Raw genomic sequence first — 25203 nt, forward strand, 5'->3', positions numbered from 1 at the left:
TGACACGGCTGTCCCTTGTGTCCTTGGGGGATCGGTTCCGGAATGCCCAGGAGCACCAAGATCAGCAGATGCTCAAGTCCCTGATGATTCTCTCAGAGATTCCTCACACCCCTGAATGCTTCAATCGTCTCCCGATTGCTTATCACACCTCCTACGACGCACAGGCCGTGTGAGGGGGCCACTATACTGTATTGCTCAGGACATGGTGACAAGGGAGGAAGTCTGCCCGAGTTCAGAGCAGACATCTTCTTTTTCTAGCATTTCGATCCACAGATGGTTGAATCTGTAGGTGCTGGACCTGCGGAGGAGGGCTGACTGCATAGACTTGAGGACCCGGTGATCATAGAGATCGTTTCCTTAGAAAGCTGGACATGAGCTCCTCCAAACAGAAATTTGCATTTGATTCCAGGAGGTGCTGACTTTGGAGGCCCACCCACGAATGAGCCTTTGGTTTGGGTGACTCTGGATCCATTGTGCAGATGAACCAACTGAGGCCGAGAAGGACCATGTGTCTCTTCCTCTGGGAATGCTCACAATGAATCTGCATGATGTCCTCAAAGAGGACAGGGTGGAATTCAATCTGAGAGAATTCAAAAGCCCATATAGGGGCCCAAACGGACTCCTGACTCCCCATGCTGTGTTGCCTCCCCCCAAACTCATCAGGCTAAGGGACAGGGTTGTGGCTTCCAGAAGGGCCCACAGGGACCCCTGCTCACTGCCGTTTGCTCCATATGCAGGCTACCTGGGACCAAGTGACCAGAACCATCACGGTATCTCTGGGAGCCAGGCTCCTCGCCCTGGGCCCCTTGGCAGAGTGACCTTGCCTCTCCTGAGGCCGCTGCACGGCCTGTGCTTATGGCTGTCAGAAAAGAACCCAGAAGCTTCAAACAGCAGGGCTTAGAGGTTATGCAGTCTCCTGCTCCACCTTCCCTCACAGTGTCCCCCCTACCAGGTCCCAGGAGACACTGCCTGCTCTCTGCTGCTCGTCTCTAGTGCTGGGGAGCTCACCCCTTCCGGCACCAGCCCACCCTCCCCTCTGGAGCTGTCTTCTGGAACTTCCTACCATTGACCTCAACTCAGCCCCGGGCCCAGCCGCCTGCTCTGGTGGCCTTCGCATCTTTGAAAGCACAGATTGTTTTGCTATTGACAACTCCTCCTCCAGACTAGAGTCCTCCTCGTTGAAAACAAGTATGTGTGCGATCAGGTCCTCCCACGCAAAGACAGTACTCAGCTCTAAGGACCTAAGTGGGAATAAAGCCTTCTTCCCAGAAAATTTGACACACAAGTTGTGCATTAATTCAATCCAACTGGAAAGTCCAGCTAGAAGCAAAAAGCAAAACTAGATAGCTAAACCTGCTGTTTCTTGGTATCTGCTTTTTATTTAAATAAAAATGTAAGTTGGAATGAGGGTGTAGCTCAGTAGCACAGAATGTACTCAGTGTGTTTGAGGCCCCAGTTTTGATTCCCAGGGCCAAAAAAGTAAAATGTACATTAATCTCTGAGCTAAGATGACAGATTTAACCCCTTCTGGTCTCCTGTTCCATGGGTTATAAAGAGAATTATTTGGGCAAACGGTGGGCCACTATGACCAAAAACTCTTCTTCACCAGCTGGAGGCTGGTCACAGACAAACCCACTTGCCTTACATAATTTGCAACATTTTGCCTTCATGACAGAAAGCATTTGGAACTCCATCACCAGATACATGGCACAGGAAATATTCTTTATTATTCTGTACATTTATTTTTCTATGAAGATAACAACTTTTAAAATAAAGTTAAACCAGAGACATAGTTGCATGATACTGGAACAGTCCGTGATTCAAAGAGGACACTATTGAAACAGTCCTTATTTACACAGAAGCAGAGACAGAGGGACGATGGCAGGCACCCCCGGAACAACTTCACATTCACCAGCAAGCCCATGCAGCTGACTGGCTGGGCTGCAGTCCTGGGACTCCATGGCCAGCCTCCAATTCTGTAAAACAGCCCTCAAGACAAAGGGTCAGACTTCCCTTTTTTCAAACAGAAAGTGTTTCTGGCATTGGCTGAAGAAATATCTGAGAAATAGAAACTCTGAAATGTCTAGAAAAATCAAACTTCTGGAGGCTGGAAATTTGATCTTTCTAAGCTCAATAGGTCTTTGGTTATAGGATGGCTTTGGGAAGCCCTGCAGTAGGGACATGCGGTCTTCACTGTAAATTTAGCACAAGAATATTGTCACGGAGACATGCAGGGGTTTCTAAAAAATTTATTTTAAGCGAAAAGGACCTTTGATTATCTGATCTAATCCCAGATTTTTATCCACAAGGACCTTAAAACCCAAAGATGTGAAGCCACTCTCCTTTGGCCACCCAGCTAGTCGGTCACAGACCCAGGTCTGTGCAACTCTAAATGCTGTGTTGTTTTCACAACACCACACACCCTCTCTGTTCTTTTCCATTCTGTAACTTTCAAAAGAAATAAATAAGCATATAGAGTGAATCCAGTGGAATTCTTTTAGGAAATTCCTAAAGGAAATGACTTCTTTGGTCTGACATCATCAGACTGGAAAATAAATTATGTGGCAGGAGATTGACTCCTACCTGGGCAAAAAAAATAAAAAAATAAAAATAAAAATCCCTCTGAGAATTAAGGCAGTTTGGGGACTTTTGTTCAGCAGGATATTTGGCAAGAGTTGGCAGCTCCCCTTCTCCTTGGTCTCATTTGCATCTAGGATGAAGACTAACAGGTAGATGCTCAATAACAGACACCGGGTAGATGTCAGCAGGATGGCTTAAAACAATGTCTTCTATTTCATGAAAAATAATAATTCTTTAAAAACCTGGTAAAATATCAAAAGTGTCAAGTGTCATATACAGTACACAGGAGCACCCTGGTCCGGGGCGACCTCTGCTATTAAAAAAAGGTCACGAAAAGAAGTCAAGCGTTACTTATGATAAAGCACTCCATCCCCCACCCTCAGCGCCACGGCCAGGTGAACCCAGAGGGTCTCCCGGCTCCTTCATGGGAACCCCCGAGGGCTTTCTGGGGACCCTGCCCTCCCCGGGGGCCTAAGCATGGCGCCAGGCCCTCCCGGCCCCCACCCCAGACTCGGGAGCCAACGGGAGGCAGCACCATGGCGTCGGCTGGGTGTTCATCTGGCCAGCACCTCGTCCCCGATTTGCCCCTGGGACACACGTCTGCAGGCAGAAGGACCTTGTGCAGATGGTAGAGAGTCAGACGCCTTTCCGACTGTGCACTCTCGCCGGCCAAGGCGACCGGGCCTCTCAGTGGCCCTGTTCCGGGTGACTGCTCTCCTCTAGAGACGACAGCCCCTGACTTCCTCTCTGGCAGCCGGCCAGGTGAGAGTGACCAACCGCCTTGGCCGCTCATAGTGTGCTTCTCTGTTCGGGTCAGCTCTGGGTGGGGAGCCCCACTGCCCAGGCCATGGCCCACTCAACCCCTTACCAGCCCAGACCCTGAACATGAGCAACTGAAATGCTCGGCCTTAGTTGCTCACGGGGGAAATCGGGCGACGGAGCTGGGAGGCAATTGTGGGTGAAAGTGCTGATGAAAAATAAATCAATGCCCACACCTAGGAGGACCGCCACCCACGGGAGGAGCCGAGGTGGCTGCTGGAGCCAGGGCCATACCCGCTGGCTCCCCTGGGCTGGAGCAGGGCATGTCCCACCTTCACAGGGCCAGGACCCTTGCCACTCGGGCTCGAGCTGGCCTTTAAATGGGAAGACCAGAAGTCTCCTGGTTTCCCTGACTCAGCAGGGCTATCCTGAGGCCCTCAGGGACAAACCTGGCTCCTGGCACCCACCAGCTCCACCCAGCAGACGCAGAAGCACCCCAGTCTCAGACCCAGCACCTTCTCCACGTGCCCCCCACTCCTCCACCCAACAGAGCCGCCACTTTTATTTTGCCCAAAATTCCGCAAAGGGGCTCTACTCTGCCCCCCGTCAAAACAGTAGTGTGCGAGCTCTATTTCCAGAGGGAAGAGACTCAGACCATAAACGAAAATCCAGCCAGAGCCCTGTTCAACACGCCACCGTTCCCTCTCACTGAACCCAAACGAGCCACCACCAGAGGGCTCCGCTTGCCCGTTAGTGTCAAAGGTGAATCCGGAAGCTCTCTAAAGCCACCCACGTGCACTTGGTCGGGGTGCTGGGTGCTTGGTCCCACCCAGCCCTCCAAGGTGCCAAGTCCAGTCTCTGAAGAGACCCAAAGGGAGTGCGCAGGGCCAGTTCCCCCTTGCTCGACAGCCCTGTGCCGGGGAAGGCTTTGCAGGTAGACAGTAATCATGGCACCTGTCAGGTTGCCCCTGGGCACCCTCCTGGCCCCATGGGATAGTAGAGGGTCCTGTGATGGAGACACACACCTGGCTTCACTGGATGCCTCCCTGCCCTGTTAACCCAGGAAGGTCCAAGGAAGCACAGATGGTTTCCTGGGCTCCTGACAGAACAAGGCAGGTCTTGAGGCCTCTAGGGTTTGTCTAGTGCAGATCCCTCTGTGGAACCTGCTCACTGTGGTTCATCCACCTTTGTCCCCTGACATCCATGGCCCTGGACGACCTGAACACCAGAAATCAGTGGAACATTCTAGAACACACACACATATCAAACTCCGATTAGCCAGAGGGAAAACGATGAAAGCTTCTGCCCAAGATCCTCTAAAATATCTAGCTGCTGACTTCATTTTAGGGGCAAATAAATCCAAACTCCCAAACTGAGCTTCAGACACCAGCATGCTACCTGGGGTGGGTAAGAGTCAGAGAACCTACGAAACCCTTTCCCCACACCAAACTCAGCTGGGCTTCTGGTTGGGTGTTTTTGTTTTTGTTTTTGTTTTTTAATCTCACCAAAAGACCATCCTCTTTCAGTTTTGGTGAACTGAGGATTTCTTCGTGACCCAAAGTACAAGCAAATGTGGTAGAAGATTCTGCGTGCGTCATGGACCTCAGATCTGGGGGGCTTCCAAAGAGGTAAGTCTGCCCCCCAAAATTCAGGGGTTCCGGAAGTCACTGTCCTATTTCCTCCTCTCTTCCTCTCCCCTGAGGCTTACCAATCCTCCACACTCACGGCCCACAGGCCAGATGAACAGAAGCAGAACAAAAACCAGAGCCACTAAATTCTTTGTAACTGGGAAAAGTAGAAGACGGGGGTCAGAAAGGGCATCTTCCTGGAGAGGATCCCCAAGACGGCGTCCGGGACAGCGCGAAGCCTCTGGCCTGGACCGTGCAGGGTGGGTTCCTCCTCCTCGGGGTCGGGTTCAGATGGCCAGCCAGTGTTTCAGCTGCAGGGGAAGACAGTGAGACCCTTATGCCAGGGCAGGCAGTCAGGGACCAAGAGCACCCAGGGGCAGCAGGACGGGGCGGCAGCAAGCAAAGAGGAGGCAGAAAAAAACAGGGGGCCCTTAAGTGCCCTCGGGGGACAGGCAGGTTGATGCCGGACTTATATTACTGAGGCCCGGAAAGCACAAAGTCACCTTCCCGGAGACGGAGGTGTGGCGTAGGCCCTGCCTACTCACCAGGACCCCCCTGGATATCTCAGTCCAGAGGCTTTTAAGGGGAAAGAATAGGACTTAAGTCAGAAATGTGTTACTGATGTCCCTGCAGCTCTTTCTTCAAGATAAGACATTCTCACCTAGTTTGGGGACACTCCATGGTGACAACTCATGGAAAGAAAATAGAGTCGTAGGCAAATTTGGCATTGGGCATCCTGAGTCCAAGGACCAGAGGGGCAGGGGGAGGCTGGTGGAGGCAGAGGGCGGGCCTCCTCCTCCGCCCATCGCTACGGTCCCAGGGGCCATGGCCCACTGACACTGAGCTTCTGGCTGTGAGTTCCTGCCAAGGCTGCACAGCTGGGAAGAGCTGGGCCCACGCCACCCTAGCCCAGGCTCCAGGTCGCATCTACCTGGAACTGCCGGACGTCCCTCTCCGCCACCAGGTGGTGCTCATTCTCCGGTGTGATGCCATAGGCCAGTCTCTGCGGAGATGGAGAAGGAAGGAGGCCTCAGGTTTTTGGCCCAGGGACACCCTCCCAGCCGCTTGGCTGGCACCCTCTGGACCTGAAGCCCCACTTGGATCTATAAAGTCACCCTCACACTTGCTGTGGAGCTGGTCGGTTCACCCTGAGTCATTCATCCATGGAACACTGAGTCATTCATCCAGGGAACACTTATCGAGCTGCTTCCTGTGTTCACATGCCGGGGAGGCCTGTGGATCGGAGCTGAAGGAGCCCTGCATGGTCTCTGTGGGAGCTGACAGCCCGTTAGGGGCTGGCGTTGAGCAAACACAGGTCACTCGGACTGGGCTTGAAGTGAGTGGACCGTGCGAGCGGGCAGGAGGCGCCTGGGCCTGTGTGGGATCAGGGAGGCCTCCCGAGAGGGACACTGCAGGGACTCAGGAGGGAGTCCGAATCAATGACTGATGCCTCGGTGATGGGAGGTGCCTCCCACTCCCCAGGTGGGAGGAAGGAAGGTATCCGTCCTGGCTCCCACATCCGGGGTGAGCTGGCTCAACATGGGTCCTCCCCAAAAGACAGACAGCGGCTCTCTGACTTTGGGATTTCACGGACAGGGGACACATGGCAAGATCTGGGGGCAAAGGGCACAAGGGCCTGCCAGTGACCCTCTCTCCGGCCTCCTCATTTTGCTTATCCATGTCCTCGCCAGGATGTGAGCATCGTAAGGGGTTTTTAAATCTGGTTCCTGGAACAGTGTCTGGCACACACCAGATTCTTAATAAATACCTGTCCCGTGAGCAGATCAAGGAGGGAAGGAATGGAATCTTTGTTTTACAAAGTGAGGACCTGAAAGAAAGGCGACTGGCATCGGTTTATAGGGGAAAGGGAATTTTCACAGTTAGATCATGGGAATGGCCTGATTTCAGAACATGGCACCATGTCCCAAATATTCACAGGTCTGTGCACGTGGGCTTGCACATACCATGGATGCACGTGGAAGAAGAACACACGACAGACGTCTTTGGTTTAGGGCTCAGATCATTATGATCAGGAAGGAAGCCCGTAAGAGCAAGATGACAGATCACAGTGGGTTTGGGGAGGGAGAGTTGGGACACCTGGGGACGTGACAAACTTTAGAAGGGGACCCTGAAGTGGGCCCAATTAAGGCAGTCTGGCTAATGGATCCTTCCTGACCCAGGGCTGAGCCTCACCTTCCTGCAGACTCCATGGCAGGAACAGCCATGGCGATAGCAGGTCACATACACAGACCCTCCCATGGACCAGGCCCTGTGCTAAGGGCGTCCTTTCTCCTTTCAAGGTGCACAATATTATCCTCAGGTACAGAGGTGGACACAGAGGCTCAGGGAGATAAATAGCTTGGCGGACCAGGTGGGTTTGTCTGACCCCGGCAGCCCTGTCCTTCTGCCTCACCTCCACCACCATGCCACCCATCCCAGCCGCCATGACCGACCCAGAGCTCACCTCCCACAGGGAGCCCGGCGTGCTGAGGAACTTGTAGATGACGTAGGCAGGAACCAGGACCATGGAGGAGAGGGCGATGCCCCAGCCCACCCAGTTGGCCCAGAGCGGGAAGACGTATTCGTCATAGGTGAGCGGCTTGAAGTTGATGATGCTGACCACCACCACGAACTGCAGGAGGGCGGAGCCGAGAGCCGGGGAGCAGGTGGAGGAGACAAGCCAGGACCCGACCCGTGAGGCAGGTGTGAGGGCCGGGAGGGAGATGGGCCAGGAAAAGGAGGGAGAGAGGAAGGAGAGAGAGGAGGAATCCGAGAAGCAGATGTCAACACAAAAGCGAGCGGTGAAGGCGGAAGCCCACCTTGGTCCGCAGGCTGAGCACCCGGGGGGTCTGTCTGCCTGGATGGCTTCCAGTCCCAGTGCCCCCTCCCCTAGAGCAAATGTCTCCACCTCACCCCCACCCCGGACACGCCACCTGGCCACTGGGCGCCCGGCCACACGCTACGCACCAGGAGGAAGGCAGGGCTGAAGAACTTCCAGCATAGTCTCCAGTACAGGCCAGGTTTAAACCCCATCATCTGCTGGATGTCGTCGCTGAACCTGTCCACACCTGTGTGCACGAGGGCAAGCCCGTCACGGCAGCCCCTCTGGCTGGCAGGCTGGGCCCAGAGAGCCCTGGGCATCCCCTAGGCCCCCCACCAGAAAGTTCTGGCTCCAAGTAGACGGCAGGACAGGGGAGCCAGAGACTGAACCACTGGGGCTTGAGAGACCTGGAGAGGCACTTTGCTAATGCAGAGCAAGGGAGAGGACAAACTCAGGGACAGTGGCACCTTTTATATGTCACCCTGATTAGTTTGTAAGAGGAAAGTCAGAGCTTAGGCAGGGGAGAGGACTTGTCCCTGGCTCCAGAGCCCAGCTCTTTCCTCTTACTTCTTTTTTTCTGAAAATAACAACTATGCACGCACAGATGTTGCATGCATAGGTATCTATTTATGCGTGTCCCTGGCTGCAATCCAAAAGAACAGGTCAGGCTCCTAATTGCAGTCTCTTCCCAAGAAAAAGTAAGTACAAGACTAACACTGGGTGTCTCGTACAGGGGAAAGATAGCAATTAGCATCTGACAACTTGTGAAATGTTTTCTCGGGCTCTAGAATAAGGTTACCAGATAAAATACAGGACACCCAGTTAAGTTGGAATCACACATACAGTATGAAAAGGAATAGTATAAGTATGTCCCTGTAGCATTTGGGACATACTTATACTAAAAGACAAAAAAGAAAGAAAGAAATCATTGTTTATCCGAAACTCAAGATTAACTGGGCATCTTGTGTTTTGTTTGCTAAATCTGACAACCCCACGTGAGAATGAATTCCATCGCTGGGGTCGGCAACTCCTATGGGCTCTTTAGACACTGACCCTGGTGCCTTCAGGGGCCACCTGTTGAAGGGAGTTTGTCCTAAGATGAGCTGAGGTCGGGGAGACTTGTTCCCGACACGGGGCCTGCTCAGCTCTGCAGACTCCGGTGGCTGCTCGTGAATGGAAGGGCCTTCCGCGTCTCAGGGGAAAGGGCGCCGGGAGCCCCGGGGACCAGAGCTCTTCCACGCACTGTCATACCATAGAACCAGGACACTCCGATGGCCTCCATGAGCACAGCGAAGAGGATGGAGGTGCCGGCCGCGAAGGCGTCCAGCAGAGTCAGCACGTAAATTCCACCCTGGGGCACAGAGAGAATAGGCCTGGGCCATCTTTGGCTAGAAAAGGCCACCACTATTGCATCCATCATGTCTCCATTGTGTTCATCAAATCTTACCTGTCCCCTGTCCCACTTGCTCAGAACCCCGGGAGAGAACGCGGGGGACAGGGTTGTGGCAGGACATATGACATATGCTATTTGCATTCTACCCAAGGCCTCTGGGAGCCACTGACCCTACGGGTGGGCACTTCAGTCAGTCCACGGGAGATGGACTTCAAAGGACTTTTTCTGCCCCTAAATCAATAAGCAGCAGGGTTGCCTGGAAATCCTCAGGGCAGAGGTGGGAGGTAACGGAGAGGAGGGAGCCGCAGGGTTGAGGAGGATGCTGGTCCTGCGAAGGTTCTCCCTGGGCTCGGCCCCACCCTGCTCACCCCAGCCTCAAGGCTGAAATGCAGTCCCAGAAGCTCCCAGAGACCCAGAGTCCAGCCCCTCCTCACCTTGGTTATGCAGAACAGAGCCAGGAGGAAAGTGCCCACTGTGACGCCAAACGTGAAGAGTTTCCGGTTTCGCTTCAGGACCTGGAAGTCATCAGCCAGGCCCGTGATGACGGCCTCCATGCCTCCCATCTGGAGAGAACAAGGTAGGTGTGAAGCAGGTGTGGCCTCAGCTGGGGCCCCAGGTATCCCGGGGTTTCCAAGGCCTGGGACTCAGGCGCCCTCAGGGCTGGCCTCTCAGTGATTCAGTGTTCGGTCCTCCCTCCCTCCTCATCCTCTCATCTCTTTTCTGCCTGGGTGTCAATCAAAGTCAGAAACTATGTCAGAGGGTAGAGAGTGAACTCCATTCTGCCCATTTTCAGCTACTACCTGAGAGAGTGAAGGGGGTAAAGTGCATTCCCCAGGATACTTTTGCATATGAAAAGGTCTTTCTAGAAACATCCACCAGAGAAGAGCTTCTAGTATGGGGAAATTCAAGCAGCAGTTTTTGACAAGGACTGTCGGCTGTCTTTCTAATTTATCCAGTGGTCACCTCGAACTCCAGACTCTGAGGCCGAAAGGTCCTCATATCCCGTTGCTATGGGCACATGCTTTCCTTACGAGCCACTGCTGAAGGTGCAGGCCTCTGTGCTCCTCGCCTCTTGGCAGACGTTGTCAATCAAAATCAGTATTCTTCCCTAGGACTCCTTCCCAACACCCTGCTCCTGGTTGATCTATCAGCTAATGGAAGGGCAGTCAGAGGAAGCTACCCGTCAACCACACGCACCTCAGACACCATGTGCGAGGGGTGGTTTGCAGACATAAAAAGATGTCAGGAAATCCAATCCTGCCTGTGGGTCACATAAAAGGCTCTAAGACACCAATGAGGTTCAGAATGATTCGTTGGTTGTCGATGATGAAATAGAATAAATGGGAAAGTGCTAGGTTATCTCAGAAGGTTCTACCACGTCCTCTCTGAGTTGGGGTGACCCTTAGGGGTGAGGTGCAGGGGTGGATCCTGAACAGGGCCACTCACTGAGCTGTCAAGGCCCAGAGCCAGGAGCATGATGAAAAACAAGATAGCCCAGAACGTCGATCCCGACAGGGTGGAAATGGCTTCCGGATACAGGATGAACACGAGGCCAGCCCCTGTAACAGACATCAAGGTCCTTATCAATGGCTGGGACTATTGATCAGAACTTCAGGTAGCCAGGGAGCATCTGGAGGCCCAATCAGCTCAAGTTCAGCCCCAAGACACTTGGTCAGTCATGTGTAGTGGGCAGTGTGCACCAAAGATCTGGAGATGACATGTCCAAACCTGCAGTTCACCTGTGCAATCATAGGAATCTTTAATGTCCCCTCAAGGCCCTTGTGTGACAGCATAGTCCCCTGCTTGGTGCTATTGGGAGGTGCTGGAAATTTAAAGAGGTGGAACCTACTGGGAGGCCTTCCAGTCATTGAGGGAAGGTCCCTGAAGGGGTACTGGGACTCTGGCACCTCTTCTCTCCCTCTCATTTGTATCCCAGCCATGAGAGGAACAGTTTGCTCTACCATATGTTTCACACCATGATATGCTGCCTTGATAGAGGACCAAAAGCAACAGGGTCCCCAACCATGGACTAAAACCTCCAAAATCTGGTTCAGAACAAAACTTTCCTCTTTATAAGTTGATTTTCTCAGGTATTTTATTACAGTAATGCACAGCTGGCTAACACAACCAGTGCATCAAGGAAATTGACCTGTAACATCCAGGCAAAGAGCAGTGCCTTCGCCTAGACAGCCATAAGCTGCAAACCCATCTCCTACATGCCATAAGGGATCCACTGGTATTTTCAAAAGAGTCTATTAGAAGGAGCCCTTACCCAGGTCTCAGCTTCTTTGTGGTGATAAGAATATAAGAAGCAGTGGAGAAGGACACAGCTCCAAAGTCAGACTGATGAATGTTGGCATCATTGCTCACCAAAGGGGTAACCTTGGGCCTCATGCTTTGTCAGTCTTGCTTTGGTTATCTTTAAAGTGAATCTATTAACACTTACCTCTCAGTCTTGTGAGAACTAAATGGAATTAAGTTCCTATGGTTTGAACAGAGATTGTCCCCACCAAAACTCATATGGAGGCCCAGTCCCCAATGCAGCAATGTCAAGAGCTGTTGGGGACCTAAAGGGGTTATTAGGTTGTTAAGATCAACACTTCTCTTGCGGGAATGGATTTTGCTTTCTAGGGACTGGATTGGTTACTGGGAGAGCAGATTATTTAAAGTGAGGTCGTGCTCTGTGCCTAGCCCATCGCCATGCAGTCATTGCCCCTTCTACTTTGTAGTGAATTGAAAAGCATGTGGTCCTCACCAGAAGCTACTGTCATACTCTTGGAGCTCTAGAACTGGGAACTCATTGAATTTCTTTTACATATAAGTCACACTGTCTCTAGTATTTTGTTATCACCACAGAAAATGGACTTAGGCAAATGTCAAGTGCTTAGCACAGGAGTTGGTCCAGAGTGAGCACCTCAAAATGTGTTCCTCCTAGCCAACTCGGAAGTTTCTGTTACCTTCCTAAGAGCCAGCATTGCCTGGAGTTCCCACTGACAGCCTCGAGGGAAAGGCCATCCCGTGGATGGTTTGGAAACCTCCATGGCCAGCCCTCTCAGTCCTAACGCCAGGGGAGAGCTGTGCAGCCAGGAATGAGGTGGCTTTCTTGGCCCCTCCTCCTTTGGCTGGAGCCGAAGTGGTCTGCACACCCACCTTCAGTGGCAACGTCCTCAATGTTGACCTTGTGCTCGTGCGCCATGTAACCGAGGATGGAGAAGATGGCAAACCCAGAGATAAAGCTGGTGACACAGTTGATGGTGCTGGTCAGCAGGGCATCCCTGGGGGAAAGAAGTGCTGCTAGTTCAAGTCCCCCTGACTCTCACCCTCCACCCATGCCCACAGACCTCTGCCCATTTGTGGAATCTGCAGCCTCAAATGCCATACCCAGCTGCCGCATAGATCCCCAGTGACCTTCACTGGGTCAGTAGCCGCTGGAAGAGGGAGTAGATGAATAGCCGTGGAGGGAATAGCTCTACGCTAGACTCTGGATTGAACTCTTGTTGGGGAATCAAGTCGTGAGGATTCTTCTTCCAAACTTTCCATGGTTCCCCAAGATCTCCCAACTGCTCACCTTGGCATTCAATTGCTAAGATGACCCAACCTTCCTTTTAGGGTAATTTCCCATGACTCCCAATATGTACTCTTTAAACAAAGCAAACCAGTCACCTTGCTGGTCCCCACACACACCACCTCCCTGCCCATGTTCGTGCTGTTCCTCACACGTTCCTTCCATTTCAGGTTTGCTGGTCATAATCCCAACCACCCGCCCAGGCGCAGCTCACATTCCCATCCAGGTTGTCACTTGTAGTCTTTCGAAGGGGCGATCACCACACCCTTCCTTCCCCTTCCTGAAGCTAGTGCTGCTGACACATATGCATCCTACTCTTTCTTGTACCAAAAGACACTGTGATTCTGTCTAAGCCGCAGATGGAGCAATGAAGGAGGGCTCTCCTCTGTGCCCATCTCTGAAGTCCTCACAGCACTGGGCCTGCAGAGGCAGCATTGAGAATTTACTTACAAGCTGGAGCAGGTATGACTCACTCTCTTCCCTCCAGTCTTACCTCTGACCCAGCCAGGCCTTATCAGTCTGGCCATTCCACCCCTGCCTGCCTGGTCATCTGATGGACAGAGCTAGGCAGCATTGCCTGCTCTGAAAGTCGCGGGATGCTCCTCTGTCCCACGTCCATGATCTCCTGATCCTACTGACCTCAACGTTCCCTGATGGGCACCCCACATCTGTTTAAGAGGCATCCTGGAGTGAAATATGTTCATCGCGACCCCATTGAGCAATTCTGATTCACAGCATGCCCAGGATGGCCACAAGGAAGTTTGGGTTGCCAAGAACATTTGGACCAGAGCCCCCTCTTCCGTCCCCATGAAGGTCTGAGCTTTCCATAGCTCTGAGAAGGAGCTTACCTGTAACAGTTGTTGTCAAATTTATTGTAACTGGCAAATGCAATCAAGACTCCAAATCCAGCCCCCAAGGAAAAAAATATCTGAGTTGCAGCATCAATCCATACCTGAAACCAGCAGACAAAGCCATCACCCTCTGCCACCTACAGAATTGAACTGCCTCACAGCTCAAGAATGGACAGAAAGCCCTGAGGGTCCTCTGGGACCAAGGAATAGCCCCCCTCCCAGAGACAGGCTGGGGTCTCCCTAGCACCTCCCAGCCTTGGGTAGTCATGGACAAACTCAGCTTGGAGGAACTCACTGCATCAGCTAATGCCCTTATTTTCAAAGAAAGTTGATCGACATTCTAGTTCTAAGCCAGGATATTAACAGGGTAAGAGCAGAGGGTTCTGACCACTGTATGGAGATGACATCCACAGCAAGGGATTAATGAGTCCTACTGGACTTATCCTGCCCCAGGACAATGGTGATGAGTGGGGGCCTTGGGAAGCAATGGGGTCCACTTATTCCATCTTTGGGGTAATGAGTGCGCACAGCTGCTGGGAGCCTCTTGCCAACCTCCCTGCCAGGTTCAGCCCAGGCCAACCTCACCTCTCTAAGACCTTCACCACCTCCTCTGCACAGTGGGGATCATTATACCTAGCCCAGCCACACTAAGCTGTGATTCAGATCTGAACGGGGAGATTTCTGTCATCCCGCCATTGCTATCCTGCGCATCTCCAACTTTGCAAATGGAGCATAACGAGGGGCAATCTCATGGCGGGAGGTAGGTCTGCTCCTCAGACTGCATTAAGGGCTTGGCCTCCACACATCTGAATGACTGGGGAGAGCTAAACAGTTGCAGAAAAAAATAGAGATCAGATGTGTTTCACAATTAATAAGGCAGATTCGTGTCTTATGTTTGGTTATATTTCTGGTGGTTGCTAATTAAATGGGTTGTTTCTTGGTCATCGGGCTATAGCATCGTGATGCGCTGTCATATTGAATGGGCAGGGAGCACATCGGGATGCATCTCTCCTGATTCAACAGTGCTGCTGCCTTCTGGGATCTCTGTGGGTTCAAATAAAATGTGAAGAAGCCCCTGAGAACTGTGAGAAGAGTTGTTGAGGTTTTCTCATAGATGGGAACCTGGGGGAAGAGGCTGGAAATGATCTCGGCTGATATTTAAAGATGCTCAAGGCACTGGGTCCCTCCAAGATGGCCTCTACACCCATCCTCACTCCACTGCTCTGGACTTCATTACCAAGTTCACCGCTTCTTCATTGCAGTTTGGGATTTTAGGCAGCACGGTGAGCTGGAGGAGGCTGTTGGGGGAGAGAGGTGGCAGGTCCAGGTCTCCCTGGAGGCTAAGGCTGCTCCTTTTGCTGACATGACAGGATGGTGGTAAAGGCCATGGTTGGGGACTAGAGAGTAGATATAGGTGGGGGCGGCTGGGATGGACTAGGGTGCCATGGAGACAGGACAGGAGTAAGCCCAGAGGACATCACGTTCCCTTCACAAGGTCTGGCCCACCTGCCAAGAATGATCGATGAAGGCCACTAAGTGAATCACAGAAACCCAGACCATCAGAGCCGGACAGGCTCATGCAGACCCTTGGGGGCTCATCTGCATTTATCTAATAAAGAAGCTGCCACTCAGAGCAGGTAGGATCCTGTTCGCGGCTACACAGCAAGTCTGTGGCAGAACCGGTCCAGTTTTTCCCCTCACCATCTGTTCCCGAGAACCCTCCCTCTCCCAGCCCAAGTCTGGGTGGTCACTGACCGTGGCCTCTTTTAGGCGGTAGAAGTCGATGTGCAGGTAGGCGTTGATGCCGTCGGAGGCGCCGGGCAGCGTGATGCCGTGGACCAGGAGCACGAAGAGCACGAGGTAAGGCAGCGTGGCCGTGATCCACACCACCTGGGCAGCGGGCGAGTTGGCCGTGAGCACCTCGCTCTGCCACCCGCCCAGGGGTCCTCTCTCAGAGGGTCCTCTCCCAAGAGCCGGTCAAGCCCTGACCCCTTCACCCAACACACGTGCCCCCAGCTCCACTCCGGGTCAGGCCCCGAGCCAGACTTCAGGGAGACTGAACAGACGTGCACCCAGAGAAGCTCGGAACCAAGTGCGTCCACCACTGGGGGAATAGTGCTGGGACGGACACCGAGGTCGTCACCTCCCTCCACAGAGCCCCTTCAAGTGGCCTGAGGTAGAACTAAGCATACTTAGTGTTTTTGGTCGACTTTTCCTGCCAGTCCTGCGTCCATCATACCATAGGTGGATCTAGACTCATCTTACAGGCAGGGCTTTAGGACTCTTAATCCCTTTCTCTCCTCCTCCTCCTCTCCCTTCTTTTTCTCCCACTCTGTTGCTTCTCCCTCTTTGCCTTTACCCTCATTTAAGCATACCCTCCTAAGCCCACTGCCCAAGAAGGTATGTGACTGGGCAGAAAGCAAAATATCTGGCCCTTCTCCATGTTAGTTGGAGCAGATCTGGGACAAAGTATGTTGCTCAGAAACACAAAGGGGAAGAGATCATCCCCAGACTAAAATAAGACACCTCACCCTCTTGCCCAGCTTGGAGGAAAAGATTGTGGAAAGTGGGCACGGAAGGGCTGTGTGGGCTTCTCCGCTGTTCCTTGGTGCCCTTGGTTACAAGTTCGAGTACCCTGGGGAAGCTATAGATAAGAATGCTGAAGCTCAGTTCTCAGACTTAGACTTTCTGATCTAATTGGTCTGAGGTGATGCCTGAACCCAGATTGTACTTCAGTATATTTCAAAAACTCCCCAAGTAACATCAATTTCAAGGTGAAAAATCCCGGCGATAGGCAAATGCAGCTGTGGGCAGGCTTGTGGGAAAAGGACTATATGCTGCACAGAAAAACAAGCCAGGGCCAGGGCCATCAGACCCACAGAAAACTCAGAAAGGACATGAGAGGACACATGACTTAAAGTCCAGATGGTTTCTCCCCTCAAAAGTTCTGGCGCTATGCAGTCTCAAGGGTCTTTGCATGTCCCTTGGAAGAAAATGGAATTCCTGGTACATGACTGAGAGTAAAGTTCTTTGTCCACCTAGAAAAATATGGACTCAAAACAAAAGTCAAGACATAGAAAATAAAGTCATATGTTTTCCATACCTATGCTTAAAGACTGGAATTTATTCTCTTTGTTTATTTGTCTGTTCTTGGGCTGGGGTTGTGGCTCAGTGGTTGAGCTCTTGCCTTGCATGTGTGAGGTACTGGGTTCGGTCCTCAGCACCACATGAAAATAAATAAAGGTATTTGTCTGTTCTTCCCGCTTGACTGTGACCCCTTAGAAACAAATTTTTCGAAAAATTATCCCCAGCACCTGGCTTGCATGGGTCCTTTAAAGCTATTTGTTGGATGAATGATTGGACAGTTATATAGATGAATGGTTGGACTATTAGATGGATGGATGGATGGTTGAATGGTTAGATGATGAATGAATGGAAGGATTTATGGATGAAGTGATGGTTAAGTGAATGGATGGATGGATGGACGAATGGATGGATGGACAGGTGGATGGATGGATGGATAGATGGATGAACTGGTGAAAGGATGGAAGGATAGATGGATGGATGGATGGTTGAGTGGATGCCTGGCAGGTTGGATGGATAGATGGATGACTAAATATAAGGATGGATAGGTGGGTAGATGGTCAAGTGACTAAATGGACAAATGGACGAAAGGATAGTTGGATGAATGGGTAGAAGGGTGGATGGTTGAGTGAATGGATGTATGTATGTATGGATGGAATTAGATGGGTAGATGGTTGAGTGGCTAGTGGACAAATGGGTGGAAGGATAGATGGATGGATGGATGGATGGATGGATGGATGGATGGATGGATGGATGGATGAATGGATGGTTGAGTGAATGGGTGAATGGATGAACAGATAAATGCTAAGATGGACAGTTAGGTACCGATGGTTTAGTGGATGGATGGACAGATGGATGAGCAGATGAGTGATAAATCAGAGGGTTAGTGGATGACTAAATCAAAGAGTGACTGAAACCATGAGAAAGTGAGTGGATGAGCAAATGAGTCAGTGCAAGAGAGTGGACACAGTGGTGTTCACACATGGGCTCAGAAGGAATTAGAGAAGGGTCCCTGTTTCACAGTGGTATTCAGTTGTCCCTCCCTCACTCCCCTGTTATGAAGGTATTCATGAATATGGGCTTCTGGCTTCTCCCATGGGGAGCAGAAACAAGAAGGACAAACTGCCAATAACAACTGGGGAGATAGATAAGCATGGCCTGGAAAGGGAAGCTGTTGCATCTGGGTGGCCTCACTCAATGGTCTTGGATTTGATCTCCCCAACTGGGACAAGTGCAACCTTAACATAAAACCCAGGGAAGCATCCTCACATACCTTTGTGGGGGGGTCCTATCTACTATGGGTCCCTACAGTTCATGCCTGTAGCTGAAGCCCAAGCTGCACTGCCCATCCCAGCAGGTTAGAGGTGACCACACAACTGCCATCAAAAAAAGAAAAAAATAAATCTTGCATTTTAACTCCAAAGAATCTCCCCTTGGACCTGGAGGTGGCCCTGCATTGCCACGTGTGTAGTTCCAACATGGATTCAGCTTCCCTCAAGGAACACTTCAGAGCATGACTGAGTTGACCATGGCAACAGTCAAGCACAGAGAAAGGGCAGCTTACTTTGCCCATGCACATGTACTCGAACTAAACCATACAAGTCTTGTCGAAGGTTCTCAGAACTGATGTCTCATGGGAGGTCAGTTGCCTAAGACTTTGTGTCAAAAGGGAGGTTCCTGGATCCTTAGGCAATAGCTCGCCCTTGCTCACGTGTGCCCTGTATGCACCTTGGGCAAACAGAAGGGACATTTGGGTTCTGTCTCCATCCGAGGTCTCTCAGCTCTCAGAATTTCAACTTACAATGCATCTACGGCCATGAGAAACCAAACTCATATTAAAAGTTTAACTTTGAGTTCAAGTTTAACTTGAGCATGACATAAAGACGACAGCAAACAGCCCATTGGTCTTAGAGAGTGTTCTTAGCCCCCAAGGAATGCCACTTCTTTCTATCACATGCAATGTCTTGCCCACCTCATGTTTCTGTGGATAATTTGTGATGTTCTGGGGTACTAAACTCAAACCAATTGCTTATCATCAAAATGAGGACCTGGGCTCCAAGAAAGGAAGATTTGAATAATAGAGCTCTCTAATGGAAAAGAGCTGCCCAGGAGAACAGTGAGGTAAGTATACCTCACTTGAAGGTATCCAAGACTTACTATAAATCCAGGCCTTGCAGAAAGAATTGCCTAGACTAAGGTGGAGTCTGTGGACCAGCAACATTAGCATCAGCAGCCCCAAGAGTTCCCAGACTCTAAGAAAGGACCAGGAATTTAAGTTTTAACAAACCCTCCAAGTGATCCTTACATACACTCAAGTTGAAGAACCTCTGTTTGACCTACTCTAAGGTCTAACAAAGATCAAAAATGTCCACACTGTCACTGTGAAAGAGTATTAATTTAACCTTTACTGACTTTAAATTTTTGGTCCTCTGAACTGAATCTCAGGGACATTTTCACAAATAATGAGGCCCAGTTTCTTAAAGTTTTTGGGGAATATGCTATGCACTGATGTTACTCAAGAAAACACTGAGCTACATGCTTTTTGGTATATGATGGCTCATATGCAAATGATGCTGTTCATTACAACTGGGTCCAAACAACTTACCAAGGCAAGCCAGAACCAGCCTGTATCGACACAGTAGTGGGAAGACTTGGCTCGACTTGACTTGAATATGAAAGTAGCAGGACTATCTTTTTATTTAAATATTCTAGAGCTGAGGTTTCCTTTGAATTGATCTGGCTTCGTATCTCCCCAATGGCATCATCTCTGCTAGAATTCAGGAGGTGATCCATCTGGTCCCAGCCCCCTGAGAGTCCAAAGGTTGGCAGTGAAGTGGGGAGAGTGGTACTGATCCCAGCCAACTCTGACGGCTCGGTTTTTCTCCCGTGAAGGAGAGTCTGAAGTTTGAGTCCAATGTTCACGGAGTAGGCAGGGTGCGGGATCCAGAAGGTGGGCGGGGCTCCAGCATGGCAAGTCCTGGGGCAGGCCTCACCTTCTACCCTGAGGTGCCCCACGGGCCAACTAGTCATCACAGGGTGTATGGCCTGGGGTCACGCCTGTCCATCACTAAGAGCCACCCCAACCATCTCAGGGGCCCTGGAGTGAGCATCTTCTGAAGCCCCGTCTTCACTTGCCAAGATGGGAAGTGTGTGCAGTCTTGAGTCCCTGCAGGCAGGCTCTGTAGCCATGGAGGCCTGCTATGAAAAGCTGGGTCCTGTTCCCGATGTAGTCCCAGAAGAAATCGGAAACATTCTTGGTTTTCTCATGAGCCACTTTATAAAAACAATTAAAAATGGGGCACAGGAATGTCCTAAGCGAAGTTCCTCATTCTAAAAATCCTCCCCACGGACTGCTTGGGGCCTCTGCCTGCTCAGCTGCCAGAACACCGGAGACTTACGCAAAATGTGGGTTGTGGCTTCAGCGGACACATGCAGGGGGGCTCCTGTGGCTCACTCCTCCTGTTTCCACATGGGGGGATTTCCTGGTGTGATACAACTGTCCCACCCTTCATTACACATCCTCCTCCTCACCTCTGAAGATGCATTTGGCAAAAGGAAATGAGCTTGCTCTGCTCAGCTCCTCCTGGCCTCTCTGCAGCTTCCGCTGGCTGCCTGTGGAGAGCTTATGCTCTGTTCTGGCCGAGTACTAAGCTCAATGGGGTGGGCTCTACCCCTTTGGCAGTGGTTGTGGGGAACTCCATCTTGGCCGGCCCTATTATAAGCCTGTGGTGACCCCACACATCAGCCAGTAGAGCGTACTTCTGTCATTCACAGAATAGATCGTGACTCCCCTGGGAGCTTCTGCGGGGGCTGGGAGAGTCCCCGTAGCTAGGAGAGTTACAGAAAGCACTGAACTAGGCAGGGCTGGGGCACCTCTGTGGCCTTGTCCATGTAAAGAGCCTCTTCCTGCCTCCTTATTTCTCCCATTCCTGTCTTTACAGACCCAGCACAAAGGCCACCTTTTCCACAATCTCTGCAGACTCTCTGGGTTCAAAGAGCTCCCTTCCCCTTCTAATGCAGCATCTCAGGCTTTTTGACCATGACCTTTGATAAGGAAGACTTTCTATGTCAAGTCAAACTATAAATCAACATACAGGTTGCCTTCACTGAAACAGCTCTTCCTCTCCTCCGTGCAATGCCCTCTGATTATCCAGCTTATCTCATGTTAACAACATGTGGCAACTCACTCCGTTGACTTCATGACCGCTTAAAAACCCACTGTTTGTATTTCTATTAAGGTATGACCTGAACACATAATGTGAAATTATCTCCAAGGCAAAATTAACTTTAAAATATAAAGCAAGAAGAGCTGGGGTGTGCTTAGTGGTAGAGTGCTTGCCTGGCCCACATGAGGCCCTGGGTTCCACCCCACCACCACAAAATAAATAAATATATAAATAAGCAAGATATATAATAGCATATATAGATTGTAACCATTGTTAGTGTAAGGGGAGACACCCATGGATAGAGACCCAAGACTATGACATTGGTTGGTCCACGATCCGTCTGTAATATGTATAGACTATAAGAATTTGAAGAAAGCATTTGTCTTACTTATTCTTGCATCACCAGTACTAGCATCAAGCCAAGCTTACAGTAGGTGTCCACAGTAAGTTGGATAGTTTGATAAGTTGAACTGAATTCAAAAGAATACTTAATAAAGTTCCCCAAACTTACTTACCCACCCATTCCTCAGTCCTTTAACATATATTTACTGAAGACCTACTGTGTGCCAGGTGTTGGGATGGTAGTGGACCTGACTGGTTTTGCTCTATACACCAGAATTCCTTCCAACCCTGATCTGCATTTCATGTTAGTCCTTCCTTAGGGAAAACACTGAATCCCCAATATGCTGATAGGAAATTCCACCTCCAGTTTTTAACAGATTACATTCCCAAAGACTGTTGGTCCCCTGTGCCCGTCCTTGCTCTCAAAGGCATAAGGAAGAACTTCAAAGAGCCAGACAGAATCTTGATGCACCCTGCTTTCCAAAACCAGTTACTGAATGAAGTGTCTTCCAAATTCATCCCTATCTGATCTTGGCAGACTTGCCTGGTGACCCCCACCACTCCAATAACTGGTGTCTGTGTGTAATCCCCTCCCACATGAACTCCAGTCTCTATCACAGGCTTGCTCTGGCCATTGGACAATAGCTGGCATCATGCAAGCAGAGACTGGAAGAGCTATTGCACATCAGGGCTTGTCTGCTTGGAACATGATCTGGAAACACAGCCACCATGCTGTGAGATACCCAAGCAACACAGAGAAGCCAGGTAGAATCACTCCCAGGCGCTCCGACCGACAGCTCCAACTCAACCCCCAGTCAGTACCAACTACCAGCAACATGTACACACCATCTAGGATGCTCAGGCCGGTCAAGACCCCTGATATGTGGCCCAGACGACATCACTCGGAGTAGAACCATCCCGACTCATCCCAGTCAACTCCCAGAATCATGAGATAATCAAATATTTGCTATTTGAAATCACTGCATTTCAGAGTGGCTCCTTACACACCCATTGCTAAGAACTTTCCCAGCTGGAAAGAACTTCCCCAGCTCTGTCCTCCTTAATACAGTCAAGTTCTGGAGCCCATAGGGATTGGTGGTCCCCCGGTTGTTCCTCAGGTTAATTAAGCATCAGTGCAGGCCATTCTTCAAGTGTACTCCACTTTTACAGGCCGACCACAGGGGGCAGTGTCACCCAAGCTGACAATACCACGTCCGGACGGGGCTTTGATGACCATCTAATCCTGTGTCCTTCCTTCCAAAGCACCTAGACCCCTGGAGGCACTCAGCACACAAAACACAAAGCCACCCCATACATCTAGATATCCTCAGGAGCATTCTCTTTTACTCAAAAATTCAGAGGGGTGGGGATTTTATAGTAAAGCAAATGATTATATTCCATTATGTTCCAAATGATTATGTTCCATGAAACATTTGTATGCAGTTTTAGGTCAGCATTCAAGATATAGCAAAGCAAATCAGGTCAAAAGTTGTTTTAGGTTTTGTCCCAAGGTCTTTGGGAGTGACCCAGTGCCTGATCTCTGCTGTCAGGGGAGCTTTAGTTGGAGAGCATGAGGGCCTCCAATCTACTTGCACCCCTTCACTCTGCTGTTGGGATGGCTGAGGCTTGGGGAAAGAAGGGATCCATCCAAACAGTGCAGAGCCAAAAGCGAACCCGGCTCGGTCCTTAGAGCTATCATGTCTTTTCATCAATCACGTGATTATAGCTAGAAAAATAAATATTTTTCCCCAAGACCAACCTCTCGGCTGAAAGAAAAACAGAGACACTACCTTTCCTGACGTCTTCACGCCTTTCCAGAGGCTGAAATACAGGGTGATGACGACGGACAGGAGGCAGAGGAGGAGCTGCCACTGGGGGAGGCCAATGTCGTGGATCCCGCTGCTCTCATGAAGATGCAGGACGCCACGCCTGCGCGGAGAGAGGTGGGGACCGGGGAAACTGCATCAGGGACGATGACCCGGGCCAGGCCAGGGCCCTGTCCCAAGTGCACACTGACAGAGACAGGACTCAGCCACTCGCCCTGACTTGGAAGCACTGGTCCCTGCATGCATCACATGGACTGGCTCTGGTCAGCCATGGCCTGCACCCAGGATGGCTCTCTGAAGTACCTGCTGCACGGCTGGCACTGGGGACACAGTGAAAAGACAGGGAAGGTGCCTGCTCTCTAGAGCTCACCCTCTGGAGCAGAGTTCCCTAGAGGAGGAAGAGCTGATCTTGCACCGCAGAGCATATTTGGCAATGCCTGAGGTGCTTTCTATTGACATGACCTGAAAGGACCTAAAGCTACTGGGATCTTGATGATAGGAGACCATAGTGCTGCTAAATATCCTAAATGCCCAGGTCGGTCTCCAATAACAAAGAATTACCCCATCCAAAATGTTCGTCTTGCTGAACCTGAGAATCTCTTGTCCAGAGTCTAAGTCAGGAATAAACAAGCCTCCTATCTAAGAATATCTGCTAAAATTAAAGTTATGCATACTCTGTGCCTTAACAATTCCACTTGTAGGTATTTATCCAATAGAATTTGTACATACATTTATGAGAAAATAGGTTCTAGAAAGTTCACAGCAGCCTTGAACATAATAACCCCAAATTGTAAAATACTCAAATATCCATCAACAATAGAATGAATAAATTATGCTATATTCATAAAGTGGAATATTATACAGCATCTCCCACCATGTGGGTGAAACACTCACACATAATGTGTGGTCAAATAAGACCAACTGATAATAGAGTACAGCAGGCTCCATGGGAGGGAGGTTACTCCAGTAACTGTACACCTTCGCAAGACACAGCAGCAGGCCTGGGGACATCTGGGTGTGGCATCTGTTCTGCACCCACATCATGCATTCCTCACTGTGGGCCTGCAGTTAGCTGGCCCACCAGGGCCTCACACACCCTCAGGAAACTGCTGGCACACAGTCCCTGCCTTGGTGGACTCCTATTCTAACATGAGAGGTAGCATTAAATACAAAATCATAGGTCAGCAATAAAGTGTGGCAAGTGTTGGGAGGGTCCAGGGGGCTGCGGGGGGGGGGGGGGGGCCCAGAATGGGTCTCTGCCCATCGTCCTGTGAGTCTGATGCTCACAGGCTGTAGCCTACTGCCAACTGCTGGATACCTAGCCAGGCCCAACCCCAATGTCACCTCCTCCTGGAGGGCTCCCTCATTTCCCCTGATCCTAATCTTTAATCCTTTCAGTTTCTGTGTTTCTTGGCTCATTTGCCAGCCATGTTTGTGCCCCTGCAACATAAAGTCTGAGAGATTTGTCCCTCGGTATCCACAGATAGCAAAATCCATGGATTCTCAGGTCTCTTACATATAATGGTATCATCCTTGCATACACCCTACACACATACTTCTGAATACTTTTAATAATCTCTAGCTTCCTTATAATACCTAATACAACTAAATGCTGTGTAGCTGCTATACTTGCTTAATCAAAAATAAATGTGGTGCAAATAACTATTATACTGGTTCATTTAAGGGAAAATGACAAAGAACCAAAGTTTGTACATGTTCAGTACAGATGCAAATGCTTTTTCAAATTTTTTTGCAATCCACCATTGGCTGAATCCTTGGAGGCCTACCCTTTTAAAACTCACTGATGTCAAAATTGAAAAAAAATTTTATAAACCTTTTATGTCATAAAATATTACTATCTGGGCCCTGTTCTCAACCAATTAATTCATAAATCTTTGAGCAATGGAACCTGGGCACCGGTGTCACCCCTGCTGATGCCAGCTGGCAACCAAAGCTTGGACCCACTGAGTCAGAGGATCACCCAAATTATAGGCTTCTTTGAGCCTTCCAGAAACTTTTACTTTCCTGGCAAAATAGAGTTGGCTTTCTAAACTTGAGGAAAAGACGACTCGGGAAGTCTCCTAAGAAAGAGGCTTGTAACTATTTTGGGAGCCTGGGTAGTCAGAGGAGTCCACAGATGAGAGGCAGCTGACAGTCTTTGCTGGAAGCAGAGAGAAGGACATGGGAG

At 50.4% G+C, this 25203-nt stretch overlaps 1 protein-coding gene across 2 annotated transcripts in view; it reads right to left on the reverse strand.

The window, feature by feature from the left end:
* Positions 1 to 1689: 1689 nt before the first annotated feature.
* SLC6A2 (solute carrier family 6 member 2) overlaps positions 1690 to 25203 on the reverse strand; it is a 43793-nt gene continuing 20279 nt past the window's right edge. For both annotated transcript variants that reach the window (XM_079119692.1, XM_079119693.1), the window contains exons 5-15: positions 22980 to 23118; positions 15353 to 15487; positions 13595 to 13698; positions 12332 to 12456; positions 10628 to 10740; positions 9616 to 9744; positions 9040 to 9139; positions 7935 to 8035; positions 7432 to 7599; positions 5899 to 5970; positions 1690 to 5278 (exon numbers count right to left, since the gene is read on the reverse strand). In XM_079119692.1, the coding sequence (XP_078975818.1) occupies positions 5255 to 5278; positions 5899 to 5970; positions 7432 to 7599; positions 7935 to 8035; positions 9040 to 9139; positions 9616 to 9744; positions 10628 to 10740; positions 12332 to 12456; positions 13595 to 13698; positions 15353 to 15487; positions 22980 to 23118 (1210 nt within the window). In that variant the 3' untranslated portion in view covers positions 1690 to 5254. The remainder of the gene's footprint in view (positions 5279 to 5898; positions 5971 to 7431; positions 7600 to 7934; positions 8036 to 9039; positions 9140 to 9615; positions 9745 to 10627; positions 10741 to 12331; positions 12457 to 13594; positions 13699 to 15352; positions 15488 to 22979; positions 23119 to 25203) is intronic.

Source organism: Sciurus vulgaris, assembly GCF_902686455.1.
Source record: "Sciurus vulgaris genome assembly, chromosome: 17".
Lineage (NCBI taxonomy): Eukaryota > Metazoa > Chordata > Mammalia > Rodentia > Sciuridae > Sciurus > Sciurus vulgaris.